This window comes from Thalia democratica, chromosome 8 (genome assembly GCF_965202585.1).
Source record: "Thalia democratica chromosome 8, ktThaDemo2.hap1.1, whole genome shotgun sequence".
NCBI lineage: Eukaryota > Metazoa > Chordata > Thaliacea > Salpida > Salpidae > Thalia > Thalia democratica.
This window is the reverse complement of record NC_139172.1, coordinates 9,006,010-9,024,149: the sequence shown is the minus strand read 5'-3', so window position 1 is coordinate 9,024,149 and position 18,140 is coordinate 9,006,010. Positions and strand designations below refer to the sequence as shown.

General features: G+C 26.8%; 1 protein-coding gene across 2 annotated transcripts; it reads left to right on the top strand.

The window, feature by feature from the left end:
• Positions 1–9,499: 9,499 nt before the first annotated feature.
• Positions 9,500–18,140, top strand: LOC145842684 (uncharacterized). 2 transcript variants are annotated; one of them, XM_082950159.1, is made up of 5 exons: positions 9,500–9,591; positions 10,641–10,747; positions 11,648–11,716; positions 17,141–17,257; positions 17,447–18,140. In XM_082950159.1, the coding sequence occupies exons 1-5, from the start codon at positions 9,526–9,528 to the stop codon at positions 17,706–17,708; spliced, it is 621 nt and encodes a 206-aa protein (XP_082806285.1). In that variant the 5' UTR covers positions 9,500–9,525; the 3' UTR covers positions 17,709–18,140. The 2 variants fall into 2 exon arrangements, with proteins under 2 accessions (XP_082806285.1, XP_082806286.1); XM_082950160.1 differs by lacking the exon at positions 9,500–9,591 and adding an exon at positions 9,661–9,756.

Below are 18,140 nucleotides of genomic sequence, written 5' to 3'. Positions count from 1 at the left end.
TACTTTAATACAATCAATCAGCAGATCAAAACAATAAACTAGTAGTAGTAAACACATAGGAAAATTAGTCTTATCAGCTAAAACTCCGACATTATTAAGAACAACTATTCTGCTGTTGTAATTCTAAATTTTATTGCGGTTCTTACTTTACATTTCTATGCTTAGAAAAATATAATAACTGCGCTCTCTTGGCAACTTATAAAATGCAATTTTGCACTAAAATACTGCGTCCTCTGACGACTTATGTAAATTGCAACATCTTTAAAGAACATTGTGCACTAGAGTAAAAAGACTGTGCTTTTTATAATCGAAATACTGCGCCCCCATGCGACTTATGTTAGTTGCAACTTATATGGTGCCCTTAGCCAAAAAGATTTGGCTTTTTAGGATCGAAATACTGCGCACCCATGCGACTTATGTTAGTTGCAACATATATTGTGCACTAAGAAGAAGAAATATTATGCTCATTAGCAAATAAAATATGCACCTAAGCACTAAAAAAGCATATATAAAACTATACATAGAAATAACCGCAAAAATTATACAGTACTTCCAGCAAAAAATCCTTGACATCAAGCTTCACTTTTAACAAAGCTAAATAAACCACTACCACACACTTGTATTATAATTGTAGACTTGCTGTTTCAAAGTAGAAAGTTATTCACACAATTTTTCTTACTATTATCATCGTGAAATGTCGTAAAGTAAAGTGTTATTGCAAATTATACTGTCAAAATTTTAAACTCGTTAAAAAGTTGTTTAATAATAAATTAAAGTTTTTTTTTTCGCAGCGTTTTTTAATTGATAAGGCACCTAATTCCTTATAGAAGATTCCTAATATTCAGGCCACACATGGTCTCCAATGTCTCAATAAGAGTACCCGATGTGGTGTTTATTGTAACCAATCTATGTATTAAGGGGTAATTAAATAGGGATATATATTTTTAGATAAGATAAATACATCTCAGATACTTAAAAGTCAACAAAAGTTTATTTACAAATATAAAATAGTCACACGACACACTAACTAAAACTACAATTGAACACAAGTAACAAGAAGTATCTTAAACTAAAGAAAACGAAGTATTTCAGACTTAAACTTAAACATTTTATAATACAACATTTCGAGCTTTACCAAACACCTGATACTGCTACTGCAAGTAAATGCAAGTAAAATTCCGTTTTATAAGCACAGAAATAAATGTAACTCCTTTAAGTAAACAATATTGTTTATTTTTTTAGAAAATTGTTTTAAGAGTTATAAAAATTGTTTTGGAAAAGCTTGTATTGAAAACAATGAAAAATGTTTTGGAAAAGCTTTTGTTGTTACAAAAAATTCCATATCTATTCACAAGCTTTAAAATACTAAAATGAAATGTTAGTTTCATTACATAGATGTTTATATTTTAGCAGAAAATAAAGTATTTAAAAAGCAATTGAGATAACTGTTTCAAGCAAATTTATGTTATAAAAAAATCTCTTTTTGAGCCGAGCAAAATTCTTCTTTTTTATGTTTACAAATGTTGTTTTCTTTCTATTGTTTCAGTTTCATTAAGACTTAGACAAGTTTTTCAAAGAGAAAAGAGTTTTTTTTTGATTGATTTAATGGAAAGAAATTTGTTGTTGTTAATATCATTGTTGTTAAAATTATTATTGTTTTTTTTTTACGTAATACGTACCTTCATATTTTTATTTATAAAAGTTAAGGTCAGTTATTTTAAAAATCACTTCTTTAAAATTCAAAAAAAAATTTTACAATAGTTTATTTAACTATTCAAATGTGAAATATTTTTATTTTTCAACTTAGATTATTAAATAAAAAAAACCTTTTTAGCACAAAATACTTAATTAAAATGATATATTTATTCTATACTTTTTGTTTAGTTTAAGCAATTTTTTTTATGGATACAGCTTTATTTTACTTTGTTTGAATACTGCAGCTTTACTATTTTTTTTTCAATGTTATAGCTTTATTTTAGTGTTACTTATTTTTTGATAAGTTTTAAAATAAGTTGGTAGTAGAGTCGAAATTCTTAAACACACATAAAAAAAGGAAAAGACTTAATATATATATACTTTTACTCTTTTTTAAATCATATAAAAGGGTAGTTAATTTGCAAAGTTCTGGATGAGTTTTAAAATTAAAACTTCAGATAAAAACTTAACCTTTTAACGTAAGCTTAGATATACATTTATGTGTATATAATGTTAGATATATGTGTGTGTAGAAATTCTTTTTCTTATTTATTTTTTTTATAAAAAAAATATTTAACGTTGTAAAGTTTAATAGTGTCATTTTTCATAGAGCTTTTCGTTTTAGAGTTTAAATTTTTCATTTTTAGCTCATTATAATTTTGATTAAGTTTGGGTATGCAACTCAATGACCGAGAGGTCTTTTTGCTATCCAGGTCATTGAACCAAAACATTTTTGAGCAATATTTTTGTTTTTTTTCGCTTTTTGTTCAATAAACTATATATATATATATAACACAAAATGTATATTATTTTTTCTTAGACCAAAACTTTTAAAAATATCATCACTGCAAAATAAATATTATGAATGTGGGCCCTAATTTTATTTTTCAATAAGTTTTTTAAACTTAATGTTTAGTTTTCAGAATTTATTTTTTTTGTTTTTAAATTAATTATTGTAAACAGTATTACTTTAAAGATAAATTACAACAGACTTCCAAATCTATGTTTACTGGCATTTATAGTAAGCAACATAGAAACGTTTCTTTGGAGGCCATTATTTAATGACTCCATTAGTTTTATTTGTCGTTAAAAAACACTGATACTAAAATTATAACGTGATCTTCTACTTACTGCATAAGTATGTATAATATTTTAGGTGAAAACGATCATCATTTTTATAGAAGGGACGTCGATAAGGTACGCACTCACTTTGATTTTAGGCAAAAGTTACGTAAAATGCGTACTTTACGTAAAATGCGTATTGCGTAACTTACAGTTTTGAGTCGATATTTACTATATTACACTAAATAGTAGTTAGTAAGACTATGATTTTCGGCTAGTACACTTAAAGGTCAGTCTGAGCTGAAAAAAATAACAAAACTGAAAAAAGCGGAGTCAGCAAAAAAAATAAGCTTTCCTATTTTTATTGTTTTTAATTTTAGTTATTTAAAGTCTAAAATATATTTTTTGATTAGTTGTTTATATGTTTAAATAAGGTGGGTATAAATAGAAATAATATATAAGATTTTTAAAAAAGTGCTGACTTAGATTTTTTCAGCTAAGACTGACCTAAAAGAATAATTAAAATTATTTAGAATCAAATAACTGTATATTCTTTTTTATTTTGTTGTTTTCATATTTTCAAAAAATTATTTTTTTAATTCTTGTTAATTAATTTAGATTTAAATAGTTTTAGTTAATTTTATTTGTTTTATAAAACAACAAAACTATTTTTTAATTCAATCCATTTTTGCATTTTAGTGCGTTTCTTACATGGGTGAGGTGCCAACTTTATCAATGTCCTTACTATACTTTTGATAGTATATTTTTTTTAAAACTTATTTATTAAATTAGGCCAAAATAAAAACTACAGCATAAATAATTAGTTGATACTTATTATTTAAAACTATTACATTGTATTTGTTCCACTTATTAAAATATTTATTTTTAACTAAAAAATTCCGACTTATTGTTCAACATTAAATTATTTTATGTTCAAAGTTTTAGCAACAAAACCCATCAATAAGTTTTGACAGATTAACTGATAAAAAAGAAAAGCAAAAAAAAAAAATCAGTATCACTTTTACTTAAGGAGTCACTTTGCACGATGAGTCGTTTTTGAATAGAGGGTAAATTTTGCACGAGAGTAAAAACAAAAACAAGTAAATAAATTACAGACTAAGAGTAAGGGTTAGGTTAGGAGGAAGAGTGAAAGTGAAGCAAAAGGTAAAAGCATATGTATATTAATTAGAAAAAAAACGATCAAGGTTAAGGGTTAAAATAGAAGTAACAGTGTTATTTAAAAAAAAAAGGAAGAAATTATAAATAAAATAAAAAAGTATAAAAAAAGAAAGTTACCGACCAAAGGTAAAGGTTAATAAAAGACTTTCTAAAAGTCTGTAGGGTTAATTTTATTAATTCAATTAGTTTAAATCCTACTACCGGAAATTTTTTAACATTAAACACAGTGCTTTTTATTTAATTAAGTATGGCTAGGGTAACTGTGATAGTGAAAAAAATAAATCTTAATAAAATAAAGTAAAAATTTCGTGCAAATGTATCCCTTTGTGCATTTTAGACACCTACTAAGCTTTCAGTAGAAGCAAAATGCAGAGAAAAGTTTTTTTTAATTGAAATAGACACAATTGTTATAGTTACATGAAAATTTAAAATTGGAGTCTAGATCTGGACTATTTAAATTCCTATAGTTCAAATCCCCAAAAAAATTATTAAAGGACCTCAACTCAAAAAGTAAGAGATATTTAAAATACTAAAAAAATGCGTATTTCAGTCTAGTTAATACATACAAAAACTTATTTTGTTTGCGGAAAAATATTGAAAAGAACCTAAAAGTTACTGTATTGAAATCATTTTTATATTCACAAATAAGTAAAAATTAAAACTAAAAAATGTTTTTAGGTTCTAATTAGACCTACGTACCCGTTTTTTTTTTAAATTACTTTTTGATGCTTAAATTTTATTTAAAGAATTGTCGGAATTTTATTTGTCGAAATTTGAATAGTCGTGCACCCCAGACATGTTAAAAAGCTCTGCTTTGTTTACTCGAGCGTGAAATTACTAACTTAAAACAAACCAAAGTTTATACGCTTCATTGCTGAATTACCATAGTAATTTTTAGCATTTTAACAAGTCTGGTGCACCCACCTTATTATATACACATTTGACATACTAGACACTCTTATGTTGTCGTTGCAAAAGCAATAAAGAACAAAATTTCAACTTAAGCGGGTTAATTCAATTTTTGTGGAAGATGCTAAAATGTTAGGTAAATGATAACGAGCATAAAGTTATTGTTATAGGAAAATTTATTAATTTTTCAAAAAACATAAAACTTTAGTGTCAATTATTTTCCTTATCTTAAAAGCAATCTAAAAAAATTTTTTTTTATTATAGAGAACGCACCTTTGCCTTTAATTTAAAAAAAAAATTATTTAATTTTGGGTTAGAATTATTTCATGGGGTCCCTCCAAAAATAAAGGTTTTTTTTCGTTTTTTTTAATCAAATGGTATTAGAACCAAAAATAAATATTTTTTTTTTAATTTTTTTTTTGATTTCCCTTAGTTTGCATGTTATTAAAACTATTAAATAGTTATTTTATAAATAATGTTAATATCTTTTACGATTTGGCCCAAAATCAAAATGTAGTACATTACACTATCATTTGCCTTGGCCATTTCCTAGATAAAAAATTGATAAAAGGAAAAAAAAAGTTAATAAGAATGTGAATATACAACAAATTTAATTAAATTATTTTATTTTAATTTAGTTTGATGTAATTCACATTCTTATTAACTTTTTTTTTCCTTTTATCAATTTTTTATCTAGGAAATGGCCAAGGCAAATGATAGTGTAATATACTACATTTTGATTTTGGGCCAAATCGTAAAAGATATTAACATTATTTATAAAATAACTATTTAATAGTTTTAATAACATGCAAACTAAGGGAAATCAAAAAAAAAATTAAAAAAAAAAAATTTATTTTTGGTTCTAATACCATTTGATTAAAAAAAACGAAAAAAAACCTTTATTTTTGGAGGGACCCCATGAAATAATTCTAACCCCAAATTAAATATTTTTTTTTTTTAATTAAAGGCAAAGGTGCGTTCTCTATAATAAAAAAAAAATATTTAGATTGCTTTTAAGATAAGGAAAATAATTGACATTAAAGTTTTATGTTTTTTGAAAAATTAATAAATTTTCCTATAACAATAACTTTATGCTCGTTAAATGATATTTTTGATTTGGTTTAGATAAACTTGCTATTTTGGTTCTTTCTGTTTAATCAATTAATTTTTTTTAAAACTACTATATCGATATAAATTCACATGAGTGTGTAAATAAGGTTAGATTTCTAAATTTATACACATTTATTTTTCATCTTTCTTTTTGTTTATGTGTAACTACTGGGTTTTAATCTTGCTGAGAGATTAAATTCATCATTTGGGCCCATATTGCACAGGCCACACCTTCAAGTTTAAATTAAGGCATTTTTGTTATAGTTTACAATATATTGTTTTAATTTTTTCATTGTAGAAAAACATCAGTCTTACTCTTCCTCCTACAACAATAAACTTGTATTTATAGATGTACTTATAGATGAATTTTATTTGATGATGAAAGCTTTATTGAGGCCATAAGGAGGAGATAGGGTAAGCATTTTTTTCATCATCATTAGAATTTTTTTTTTTAAAACACATTTTTAAAGTAGCTTTACAGTATCTTTTCAATGTTTTTATACTTTTTAACACAGTTAATTACCTTAAACCTAAAATAGACCCAAAAGTTTGCACTTTTAAAAACCTAGAAAATTTTTTGAAAAAATGAGTGGGAACCCTGTAAATAGCAAAGGGGGGTTCCATAAGACCATAAATTTAAACTTACACGAGATATTCTGGAGTTGATGAGCAAAATAAAATAAAAAGTCTCAGGTTTATTTAATGGTAATTTTTTGAAAAACCTTGTTTGGAGTGGGCCATAGTTTATTTCTTTAAAGGGGGCCTTATAAAAAAATGTTTCGGAAATCCTGGTTTATATACTATTAAACATTTATTTAAAGAAAATAAAACCTATGTATAAAAATAAAGCCAAGCCAGTGAAAATTTTCTGAAACAACTGTAAAGAGCTCTTTCCATAGGTATTTTGTCAAAATGTTTAAAATTTGCTTAAAATCCATCACTTTTTCATTTCTTATGCAATTAACCTTAAATTTTAAAAATGCTCCTCACACTACAAAAAAAGCATATTGTAACATTTTTAAGAAATGTAAAAATTAGCATTTTATAATCACAAAAAATTATGTACTAATTTCAAAGTACTTGAATAAGTATTTATTTCAGTATTGCCATACACTCAGAGATTTTCGAAGAAACTCAGGGAATTTTCAAATTATAGAAAATCTTAGGGAATTTTGATTTTTTTTTAAACTTAGGGCATTTTTGATTTTAAAAATTTCAGGGAAGTTTTAAGAGTTTTTAAAGAATGTCAAGGAATTTTTTTTTAGATCTAGAATGAGATTTAGTTAATCCAGTTTTAATATTTTGTTCAAAATAATTAATTTTATTTATTTTAAGGTGCTTATTAGATTTTATTTAGCCTTGAGGCTAGTTCTTCAATGTTCTTAGAATTAACATTGTAATTGTTTAGTAATTTGCGCCGGAAGCAAAAAAAATAAAGATTTAAAAAAAACTCAGGGAAGTTTAAGGTTACTCAGGGAAGTTTCTGGTCACTCGGGAAGATTTTTTAACTCAAAGAGTGGCAACTCTGTAATTTAAGAAAACAATTTCTACTTAATATTAATTAAATATTTGTTAATAGAACTTTTTATAATTAAGTTCAAATTATACTTAGGAAGTTTGAAAACGACTACTTTTAGAAAACATAAATCATCAATAAAATTATCTTTTTATGTTGATGGTTCATGAAAAAGCCAATTGAGTTATCTAATTATAATTCTTATTTTTCAAGAACTATGTTGAATTTATGAATGGTAAAAAGCAACTGCTTGCTAATTTACAGATCTTTAAAATAAGAAGTGCATTAATCTATTATGATCTTGTTGAACATGTTCTACAATTAGTTGTTTAAGTTTTAGAAACAAATTGTTTAAGTAGTAGTTGTTTTGGTCTTGGAAAAGTCGTTAAACTGTATCTGTAATGTATAACTCAATAATAAAAAGGTTTACACCAGATCTGAAGACAAAACTTTTTGAGGACATTTTAGTTTTTCAGTTAACAACTTTTAATTTTTCAAGCATTACAATAACTTTTTATATATCTTATAGTATTTAACATAGTAATTTTTATTTTTTTGTTTGTATGATCAAATACTTTTAGTTTTTTCTTCCAATTTGTTCTAGAAGTTTATTAATTATATTATATTTTGATAGAAAAAAGACTATACAAAATACAGTTAGTAGATATTTATGTTTGAATTTTTTAAATAATGTAAAAACTTTTTTTTCTGTAGTAAGTTAATCCTTATAGTTTATTTTATATACAGGGTTGCCACAGGTCAGGCTAAGACAGTTTTTTGGGATTAAAATGACTATAAGTCAGTTTTTTAAGTTAAAATGTTAAAAGTCAGTTTTTTAGGAAAAAACAGCAAAATGTAAGAATTAGTTAGTACTAATTTACAAAAAATTAAATAAAAAAGTCCTTTATTATTTTAAGTCAGACTAAAACTACAAAATTTTCCTAGAAACATGTTAAACTATTACCCTTTTTGAGCAGGTAGTTGTAATCTTTTTAAAATTGATGATCTGTGGCAAGCACACTATCATAGCAAAACTTTGATATATACACAAAAGTCTATTTTGCAAAATTTTAGAATCATACTGTTTTTTGTTCAAGTAAGTTATTAAGATCTTTATAATTAAACACTTAGTATAGTATTTTATGTAACATGTGTATGGCTTACTTCATGGCTAATTTTTTAGTATACATCATGATGTAATATATAAAAGTTTTAACAATGTTAACTAAAAGTATCTAAATTTTAGTACCATTTTTTGTTTTGCAGAATTGATTATGATTTAGCTTGAGTATTTTAATTGAAAATTCTTTGCAGTAGTTTACTTCACATTTAAGACACTTGAGATTATTTTCAAAGAGATAAGCAGTGAAAAAGAAGTATATATAGTTTATTGCAAATTTTTTGTAATTAAGTTTGTATTATATATTTTTACATTCCAATAACTTATTATTACAGTATTCTTTCGCTAAGGTACACATTCTAAACACATCAGCTACTCAATAGAAAGTTGTAGCTTAAAATCACTATTATAAATAAAAAAGAAACCACCTTACAGAAAGTTTTTATTTTGGTTGAAAAATGTGTACTGAATGAGAAGTGCGTACTTGTCTAAATATGTATACACAGAATGTGTATCTAAAAGGTACATAAGACAAAGGTAAAAGTCAGGCTAAATTTACAAAGTTGTGTGTGGTAACCCTGTATATAGTAGAAATTGTTAGTTAGATTCTGGATTAAAAAAAAAAATATTTCCAAATAAACATGAAATTATATTTGTTTATAGCAAATTAAATATACATATGAGATATAATACATGTAGGAAATTTGTAAAAAAAAGCAAAATGAGAAGTATCACAAGAAAACTGAAGCAGACTAAAAAAGAAGTTTCAAAATTTTCAAAATCTACCCCAGGGTATTCAGCATTGTATGATGTAAGAACTGGTGAAAAGTGTGAAATTAAAAAAAAAGGTTTTCAAAATATTAAATCAAAAAGAAAAAAATCATCTTCTTTGACTGTTAAGTCCTTAAAGCAAAAAGTAGAGAATGTTAAAGAAATGCACAAAAGTTTCAAAAAAGAAATTAAACATAAAATAAAGTTTACTATTGATCAAGTTACAAGTGTAAGTTTTGTTTTTACAATACACATGTAAGTATATGTTTTTATTGTGTTGTATACCAAGGGCAACATGTGATGATGTTATATAAAGCAACAGAAAAATTTAAACTAGTGTAAATGTTATTCCGTATAAAATTATGCAGTTATGTTAAAACTGCAAAAAAAAGAGGTATTTGTAATAAAAGAGATAAATTTATTTAAGAAAGTTTGTTGTTTTGAACTCCTTAGAAGTTCCTAAAGCAGCCTATATTGTATACTTAAATCTAGTATTATAAGTCATTAATAATTTGATTTTTTTTTTAATTTATTAATAATTTTTAGGTACTTTTATCGCTAAAAAGGATATATTTAAGACATGATTTGCAAATAAAAGAAAAATTAATTCAACATAAGTTTAATGATCCATTTTAATCAGATTTTTAATTGTTTTTAGATATAAGTTTATTTAATTTTACATTTTTAACATGTTAATTAATTTTCATGCAAGCCTAAACTTTAAATGATAATTAAGTCATGAAGGGGAAAAAGTATTAAAAAAAATATTAGCTTTTTTATTAATTAATAAAAAAATTCTAGAACAAAAAAGATTCAAAAAAAGTTTTTAGATATAGTTTGTTTTGTTAAAAGTTTCATATAAAAACTTGTGGACAACAAATATTTTATATTTGGGTTTCTTTAAAGTTTTTTATACTATTAAAAGTTTATCTTCTAATTAATTCTATTAGCTAAAGACCTGAAATTAAAATAAATGTCCTTGTTTGATATAACAAAAAAGGTTTTTAATGCATTTTTTAAAACAAGTAGAAAATAAGCATTCCTGACTAAAATTTATAAAACATTATTAATATTTTTAAACTAAAGATAAGCTATTATAAACTAGAATAGTTCTAAGTATTTATTGTTTCTTTTAAAAAAAAGAGTTAAAAAGTCTGAAAAGTTTAAAATGATCGTATTAGAATTATTGAAGCATGTAAAAATGTTTAAAGTAATAAAAACTTTTATAAAATTTAAACTACTTAGTTTAGTATTCTACTATACTTTAACTTTCTACAGAAACTAACGAGTCAATCTTCATATGCAGCAATAAAAGAAAGTGATGAGTCTCCAACTAAAACACCTAACTGTGAACAATTATCATCTGCTGCAATGGTTAATAAAAGGTTAGACACAAAATTCAAAAAATGTCTTTTTTGCTATGTTTGATACACATAAACTTAAAAAAAACTCTAAGATAATATACTAAACTTACTTATCTTTTTAACACTTAGTATGTAAAGGTTTAGGATTCTCTTTTTTCTATATATGATATAAGTTCTGGAAGTTTCGCTGTTGTATAATTTATTATTTATAAACAATTTGAATAATAATTATGGAAATTTAAGTTTAAATTTTTTTCAGTTTTCTTGAAATCAGTATCTTTTTCAGATAATTTTTGGAAATTTTCAAACTTGACTTCCGAAAACTACTTAAATTGCATACATTTATGATTTTTATTAAAATACCTGGATTTACACACTTTCTGACAATAAAGTTACTGATTAAATACCTATTTGTTAAGAATAATATTTTTGAAAAAATTTCAAAATTTGGGTTGCCACAAACGAATGCTTTTTTTTTGTAACCTTTATATGCTAGTTGTGCATTTTATTCTAAATTACAGGCTTGTTTTTATTACTAATATTTTTTTGTTAAATAGCATTTTTTTTTGGTTTGGACTATATCTAAAAAAGTTCTCATAAACACAGACTGATTCAGACTTATTCAGGTTGTAACTCAGGCCAATTTTTGGTCATGCTAGATTTTTGCATCTAATAGTGGCAACAGTTGTGTTTAGTATTTACATTTTGAAATATATATAATATTTACTTGTTGACAATTTTGTTACAGTTGAAAATTGTTGGAGAACTAACTTTATTCTATCACATTAAGTTTTGTCTGTAAAAAGAAAAATATGTATAAGCACATTATACTAGCACAACATTATATGAAATACGTATTATATTTTAATTCAAAATTATATTTTTATTTTTAGTCAAATTTATACTTATTATTTATTTCAGCTACAACACTCCATCAAGATCAAGTAAGCAAACTGAAGTTATGTTGACAAGATCTCAGCTGAGAAAAAGGTTGATTAAATTAGTCATAAAAATTAGATTACAGTAACCTCTCGCTTATTTACGCACATTGTGTCCACAGAAAAAGTGCGTAAAGATATGAGAGATCGTAAAGAAACGAGAGGTACCAAATATACTCACTATAATGGCTGTTTTTTAATATTGCTTCTAGTTAAAAGCAGACTGGGCACTTTCTCACTTTTAACTATTTGTTTACTTAATTTATAAATATAAAAACAACAGATAAAACTATACATATATTAAAAAAAAGGATTTGAATTTCTATAAAATAATAATACGAGTAGAAATAATTTTACTATTTTAATAATAAGTAGAAATTATCTTTATCTTTATTTATATATGACATTTATATTCTTTTCTACTTAGAAAATTCAATTTATAATTAAGCATTTCTTTACAATTGTAAAATGGTGTTTATTAATATATAGGGCAAGACTGCTGTATTATTTCTTTGTGTTTTGAACTCTCATTATTTCATTATACTTTTATTATTAAACACAGTCATGTTTATTTCAGAATTTTAGTTCACTCTCTTATTGTTAACAAAGTTTCTGATATACTGAAGTATAACTAAATGTTTATCAATCAGTCAAGGAACATAAATTTACAAAGTCTAAAGATATAGAGAGGTGTGTTAGCATTCAAAAACATATTTTAATTCAAAACTATACATTAAACCTAATTTGGGCAGTATTAAAAAAAGTGAAAATTTTAATTTTCTGAATTTTATAGAATTCTGAAATGCGTAACTAAACGAGAGTGCGTAACGTCACGAGTGCGTAAAGATCCGAGAGGTTACTGTACTTAGATTTGTGGGATATAGATTCAAACTAATATGTTTTGTACATCTTATTTTTTATTTTCTTTGAAATGGTTGTCATATGGGTGGGTGTCAGAATGACACAGCGACAAAATGACACGGTGCGTCACCTTGGCACGGTGCGTCACTTTGACACGGTGCGTCACTTTGACACGGAGGGTCACTTTGACACAGCGACAAAATGACACGGTGCGTCACTTTGGCACAGCGACAAAATGACACGGTGGGTCACTCTGGCACGGTGCGTCACTTTGGAACGGAGGGTCACTTTGACACGGCGACAAAATGACACGGTGCGTCACTTTGGCACAGCGACAAAATGACACGGTGCGTCACCTTGGCACGGTGCGTCACTTTGGCACGGAGGGTCACTTTGGCACGGCGACAAAATGACACGGTGCGTCACTTTGGCACAGCGACAAAATGACACGGTGCGTCACTTTGGCACAGAGGGTCACTTTGACACAGCGACAAAACGACACGGTGCGTCACTTTGGCACGGAGGGTCACTTTGGCACAGCGACAAAACGACACGGTGCGTCACTTTGGCACGGAGGGTCACTTTGGCACAGCAGCAAAATGACACGGTGCGTCACTATGGCACAGCGATAAAATGACACGATACGTCACTTTGACACAGCGACAAAATGACACGGTGCGTCACTATAGCATGGATAAACAAACTTATAAGCAAAACTAAACTTTTTCAGTAATATAACTTTTAATTGTAAAACTTTGATAGTAATTAGTTAAACAAAAGATTTATTATATTTTTTCCAAACTATAGTAGCTTGATACATTTGAAACTATATATGATAAAATGCTTTAAAATTTAAGTCCAAGTATAAAAACAAAAATATTCTTAAGTTTTATTTTTTACTTTTCAAAACTTTTCATATTTATGTAATGAATAAAATTTAGTATTTTTTGTTAAACGTTTATTTAATTATTATCAGGAATTGTTATAAAAAATAACTAAGATTTAATTTTATACAGTGTTATTTCGTTGTAAGAATAAGTCATGTGTGTTTTAACTCTAGTTTTTGAAAATACAGAGTTTAGCTGCTTTTGTAGTATCTAGCCAGTTATATTAAATATGTTTAATATTTCAACCTAGTAGTTTGTTTAAACATAAAAGTTTTATTATTACTGTTTATTAAACGACAAAAGGTTATCGCTCGAAAAGTTATACCAAAGAACATTTAAGTTATCGAGTCGTAAATCACATGCTTTAACAATCTATTACGTGCAGTTAAAAATAATTTTTTTTAAAGTTAAGTCCTAAATTTCCAAAAACATACAAAAAAAAATATTCAACAAAAGTTAATAACTTAGGATGTTTACTTAAAACTCTGTATTGAAAATGTATAATAAACTTGTCTAAAAGCAAATAATTAAAATAAACGGTTCTGGAGCCTAAATTTTTGAAAAAGTTAAAAATAGTATTATGAACAGTTGAGAGAAAATTAAGAGTCTGATGCAACCATTCATGCGTGTTTATAAATTTATCACTTTTAAGAAAATTAAGCACCAGAGGTTATACAACTTGAGTCCTAATAAATCAAAATTAGTTGTTCTTAAAAATAGTGTATTAAATGTTAAGTTTATCGTCAATTTAGTTAATTCTAATAAAGTTAATACTTAAAGTCTTTTTAATTTTTACAAAACTTTGTAGCCTAAAATATAAAGAATTAAACTTAGAGTATGACAGATATTATAGTATTTTTTTGCATTTAAGGAATTAAATAGCATTTATACTATTAGTTTTAGTATTATAATAGTAAGAAAAATTGTACTTTGTTAAAGCAAGTCTACAATAGTCTATTACAAGTGTGTACTAGTGGTTTATTGAGTTTTTTTAAAGAGATGCTTGATGTAGGGAATGTTTTGCTAAAAAAACTAATTTATTTGCGGTTATTTGTATTTATACTTTTATCTATGCAGTTTTAGTGTTAAGTGCACAATTTTATTTGCGAAAGAGCATTATACTTCTACTTCTAAGTGCACGATATATGTCGCAACTAACAAAAGTCGCATAGAGGCGTAAAATTTCGATCTTTTAAGTCAAGTGCACAATGATTTTTTGAAGATGTAGCTACTAACGTAAATCGTCAGAAAACGCAGTATTTTAGTTCAAAATTGTCAGCTATTAAGTCGTCAAAAGAGCGCAAGTATCATTTTTTTTAAGCATAAAATCGAAAAATAAGAACCGCATTAGAATTACAACAGCAGAAAAGTTGTTTTCGATAACGTCTGAGTTATAGTTTATAAAACAAATTATCCTCTGTGTTAACACCTACTAGTTTATTGTTTTGATATGCTGAATGATTGATCTAAAATGTAGATTGTATTTTTAAATCAGAATGTTGCTGAAGTTTAGAAACTAGGTTTATATGAGTTTTTATCTTTTTAGTCGTAAAATGGCAAGTCATTTTTTAATTTTTATTACTCGTATCAAGTTCTAGTACAAAACTGTGTTTAAGTTTTTCCATTCGAAAGAAATCAAAAATAAATTCCCTTTAACTTTGGCAGTCGTATTTTGTTAAAAAAAATGCTGCTTTTGCATCTTTGTGAACTTTGTTTGATACAAATAATTATTTGTCGTTTATTAAGCACAGCTTTTAAGCACACCTTACACTTTGCTACTGCTTAAAAATGAGTATGTTGTTTATAAGTACAACGATGGACAATAGAAGGTATAAACATTACGTGTTTCACTTTATTTTATGAAGTCACAATCAAAAATTCCTGCGGTCTTTGTTTTTAAAGTTAATCAATGTGATTGTTGCTGATTCTATAAAACCGGTTAGAAGACAGGAAACCGAAAAGTTTCCTAGAAAAACAAGATCGTTGTCCATACCAATGAAGATTGAAGTTTTCAAACAAATCGTTCCCTCCCTTATTAACCACCGTGTCATTTTGTCGCTGTGCTAAAGTGACCCTCCGTGCCAAAGTGACGCACCGTGTCGTTTTGTCGCTGTGCCAAAGTGACCCTCCGTGTCAAAGTGACGTACCGTGTCGTTTTGTCGCTGTGCCAAAGTGACCCTCCGTGTCAAAGTGACGCATCGTGTCGTTTTGTCGCTGTGCCAAAGTGACCCTCTGTGCCAAAGTGACGCACCGTGTCATTTTGTCGCTGTGTCAAAGTGACCCTCTGTGCCAAAGTGACGCACCGTGCCAGAGTGACGCACCGTGTCATTTTGTTGCTGTGCCAAAGTGACGCACTGTGTCATTTTGTCGCCGTGTCAAAGTGACCCTCTGTGCCAAAGTGACGCACCGTGCCAGAGTGACCCACCGTGTCATTTTGTCGCTGTGCCAAAGTGACGCACCGTGTCATTTTGTCGCCGTGTCAAAGTGACGCACCGTGCCAAGGTGACGCACCGTGTCATTTTGTCGCTGTGCCAAAGTGACGCACCGTGTCTATTTGACGACCGTGTCACTTTGTCGCTGTGTCATTCTGACCCGCTCCCTGTCATATACCTTCTTACTAAATATATTGCTGTAAAAACATTAAACTCTATATAAAGCTTTTAATTTTTTTAAGATAAATGTATCTAAAAAAGGAATAAATTTTCAAGTAAGAAAAAAACTATTTTTATTTATTATGAACTATCAAATTTAAAACCTATCTAAATTTGTTTTACAAATTCAGTTAAGATCTTTTGAAAAATACTCTACTAACTTTAAGTTTTTATTTTTTTTGGATTAAACAGAGTTTAATTTGCTTTCGATAATGATAAATTTAGTTTAATTTAGGAACATGATAAATATAACTAAAGTTTTATTTTTTAAATATCTTTTATTTTCAACTCAAAATTCATTAGATCCAGGTCTTCTTTTCAAATCAAATTTAGTGATCAAATTTTTAACTTTTTTAGCATGTTAGTTGTGACAATTCTTAAAAAAACAAGAAAAAAATATAGTTATAAATTTTAATAATAATATTTTGTATAGTATTTAATGTATTGTATAAATAGTTTATTAATATGGTGAAAAAAAAAAAAAATTTTTTGAATTACTATTTTTTAAGGTTTATAAAAACATTTTTTTACACAAAAGTTTTATACATGATTTATAAATTTCTTTTTACAAATAACAGAAGTTCTATTTAAATTGTATGAGATTGAGTTAGTTGAGAATAAAATAAAGTTTTCCTGTTTTTTATAGTATGTTTTATCAATATTCTCTTTAAGATTTAAAAAAATAGTGTTGATAAATTTTGATAATTGTGATCACAATTTGAAAGTTTTATGCTGTTGGTAAAGATTTTTTTTTATTAGCTAATTCTTAAAATTTAATTAAAACTTGTTTTTTGACTAATAATTGTAACTAGTAACTAAAAACTAATTAAGATCATATTTAATTAAAAGCAAATAAAGATTAAAAAATATTTTTTGCCCATAGTGAATTAAAATTTTACCAAATTTTTATCATGCATTTTTATTTTATTTTTTCAAAAGTTATTGATTTATTGCAAACTAAATAATATTTTACAACAATTTGTTTTAATAATAACTATTCTTCAACTAATAAAGCCTCTTAAAGAAGGTCAATAGTTGATTTAAAGAAAATGATCCTATATTTACAATAATTTACAGAAAAGCAAGTAATAATGATGATTCAAATAACTTCACTGCCGCCTTGCAAAAACTCAAGCAAGATCAAAAGAGCATGAACAACGTCATTGAAAAGCAAAATTGCCCGAAAACACTCATGTGAGTTATAAGTAGGCCGAAACAGATTTTATTTCTACTTCTTAAAAACAACACGTTTGTTACAAAAGCTAATATATTCAAAGTTAAAAGTAATTGATGTTTACCGATTAATAAAACTGATTGATTAACTCATCATGTACTTATTCTTACTGTTGGATTAATTTAAATTTTACCACAATACTTTTATAGGACTCCTGTTACGAGGCGTCGGTTGCGAATGCCCGAGGCCGCCACCCCAACCCCCGTGAAGATGGCCAGGTTGGCGACGGGGCTGGACCGCGTTGCCATAGCGACGCCAGTCAGGCTCACCCCGAGACGCAAAATGAGGGCGCCGAGAAGCATCCTGGACAGCCGAAACCGCCACAAAGTGGTCAGGAGGGCATCGTCCCGCATATGCGGGCTGCTGGGGGTCGGCAACCCCATCGCGTACCAGCTAAAAACAAATAATTGAAACCCGAGCACTTTAGTTATCACGTCATAAACGTAGTATTTTCTTTGTATAATGTCATAAATATACATTTTATGTAAATAAATGTGAAAAGTATTTTTGATAAAAGTATGGAATTTTCGATTGTAGGTATATTTTTCTTTTGTAAAAACAATTATTTTACTACTGAACCTCGTTAAGCGTTTTTTATGATAATTGAACTTGTAAGTTTTTTTTTCTAGGTGTTTTATCCAGCGTTTGCACAAAAGTATGAGGTGTTAGTAATATTGCTGTGCATTTATTACACAAGTTTTTTGAATTTACACATTTTATATGTTAGCAACATCTTCCTGAATGAAGAGTTAAAAAGTTCTAAACTTATAAGTAAAAAATTAAGTATCAGTTATCTAAGTTGTTTTTTAAGTAATCAAGACTGAAAAGAAAATAATCATAAGT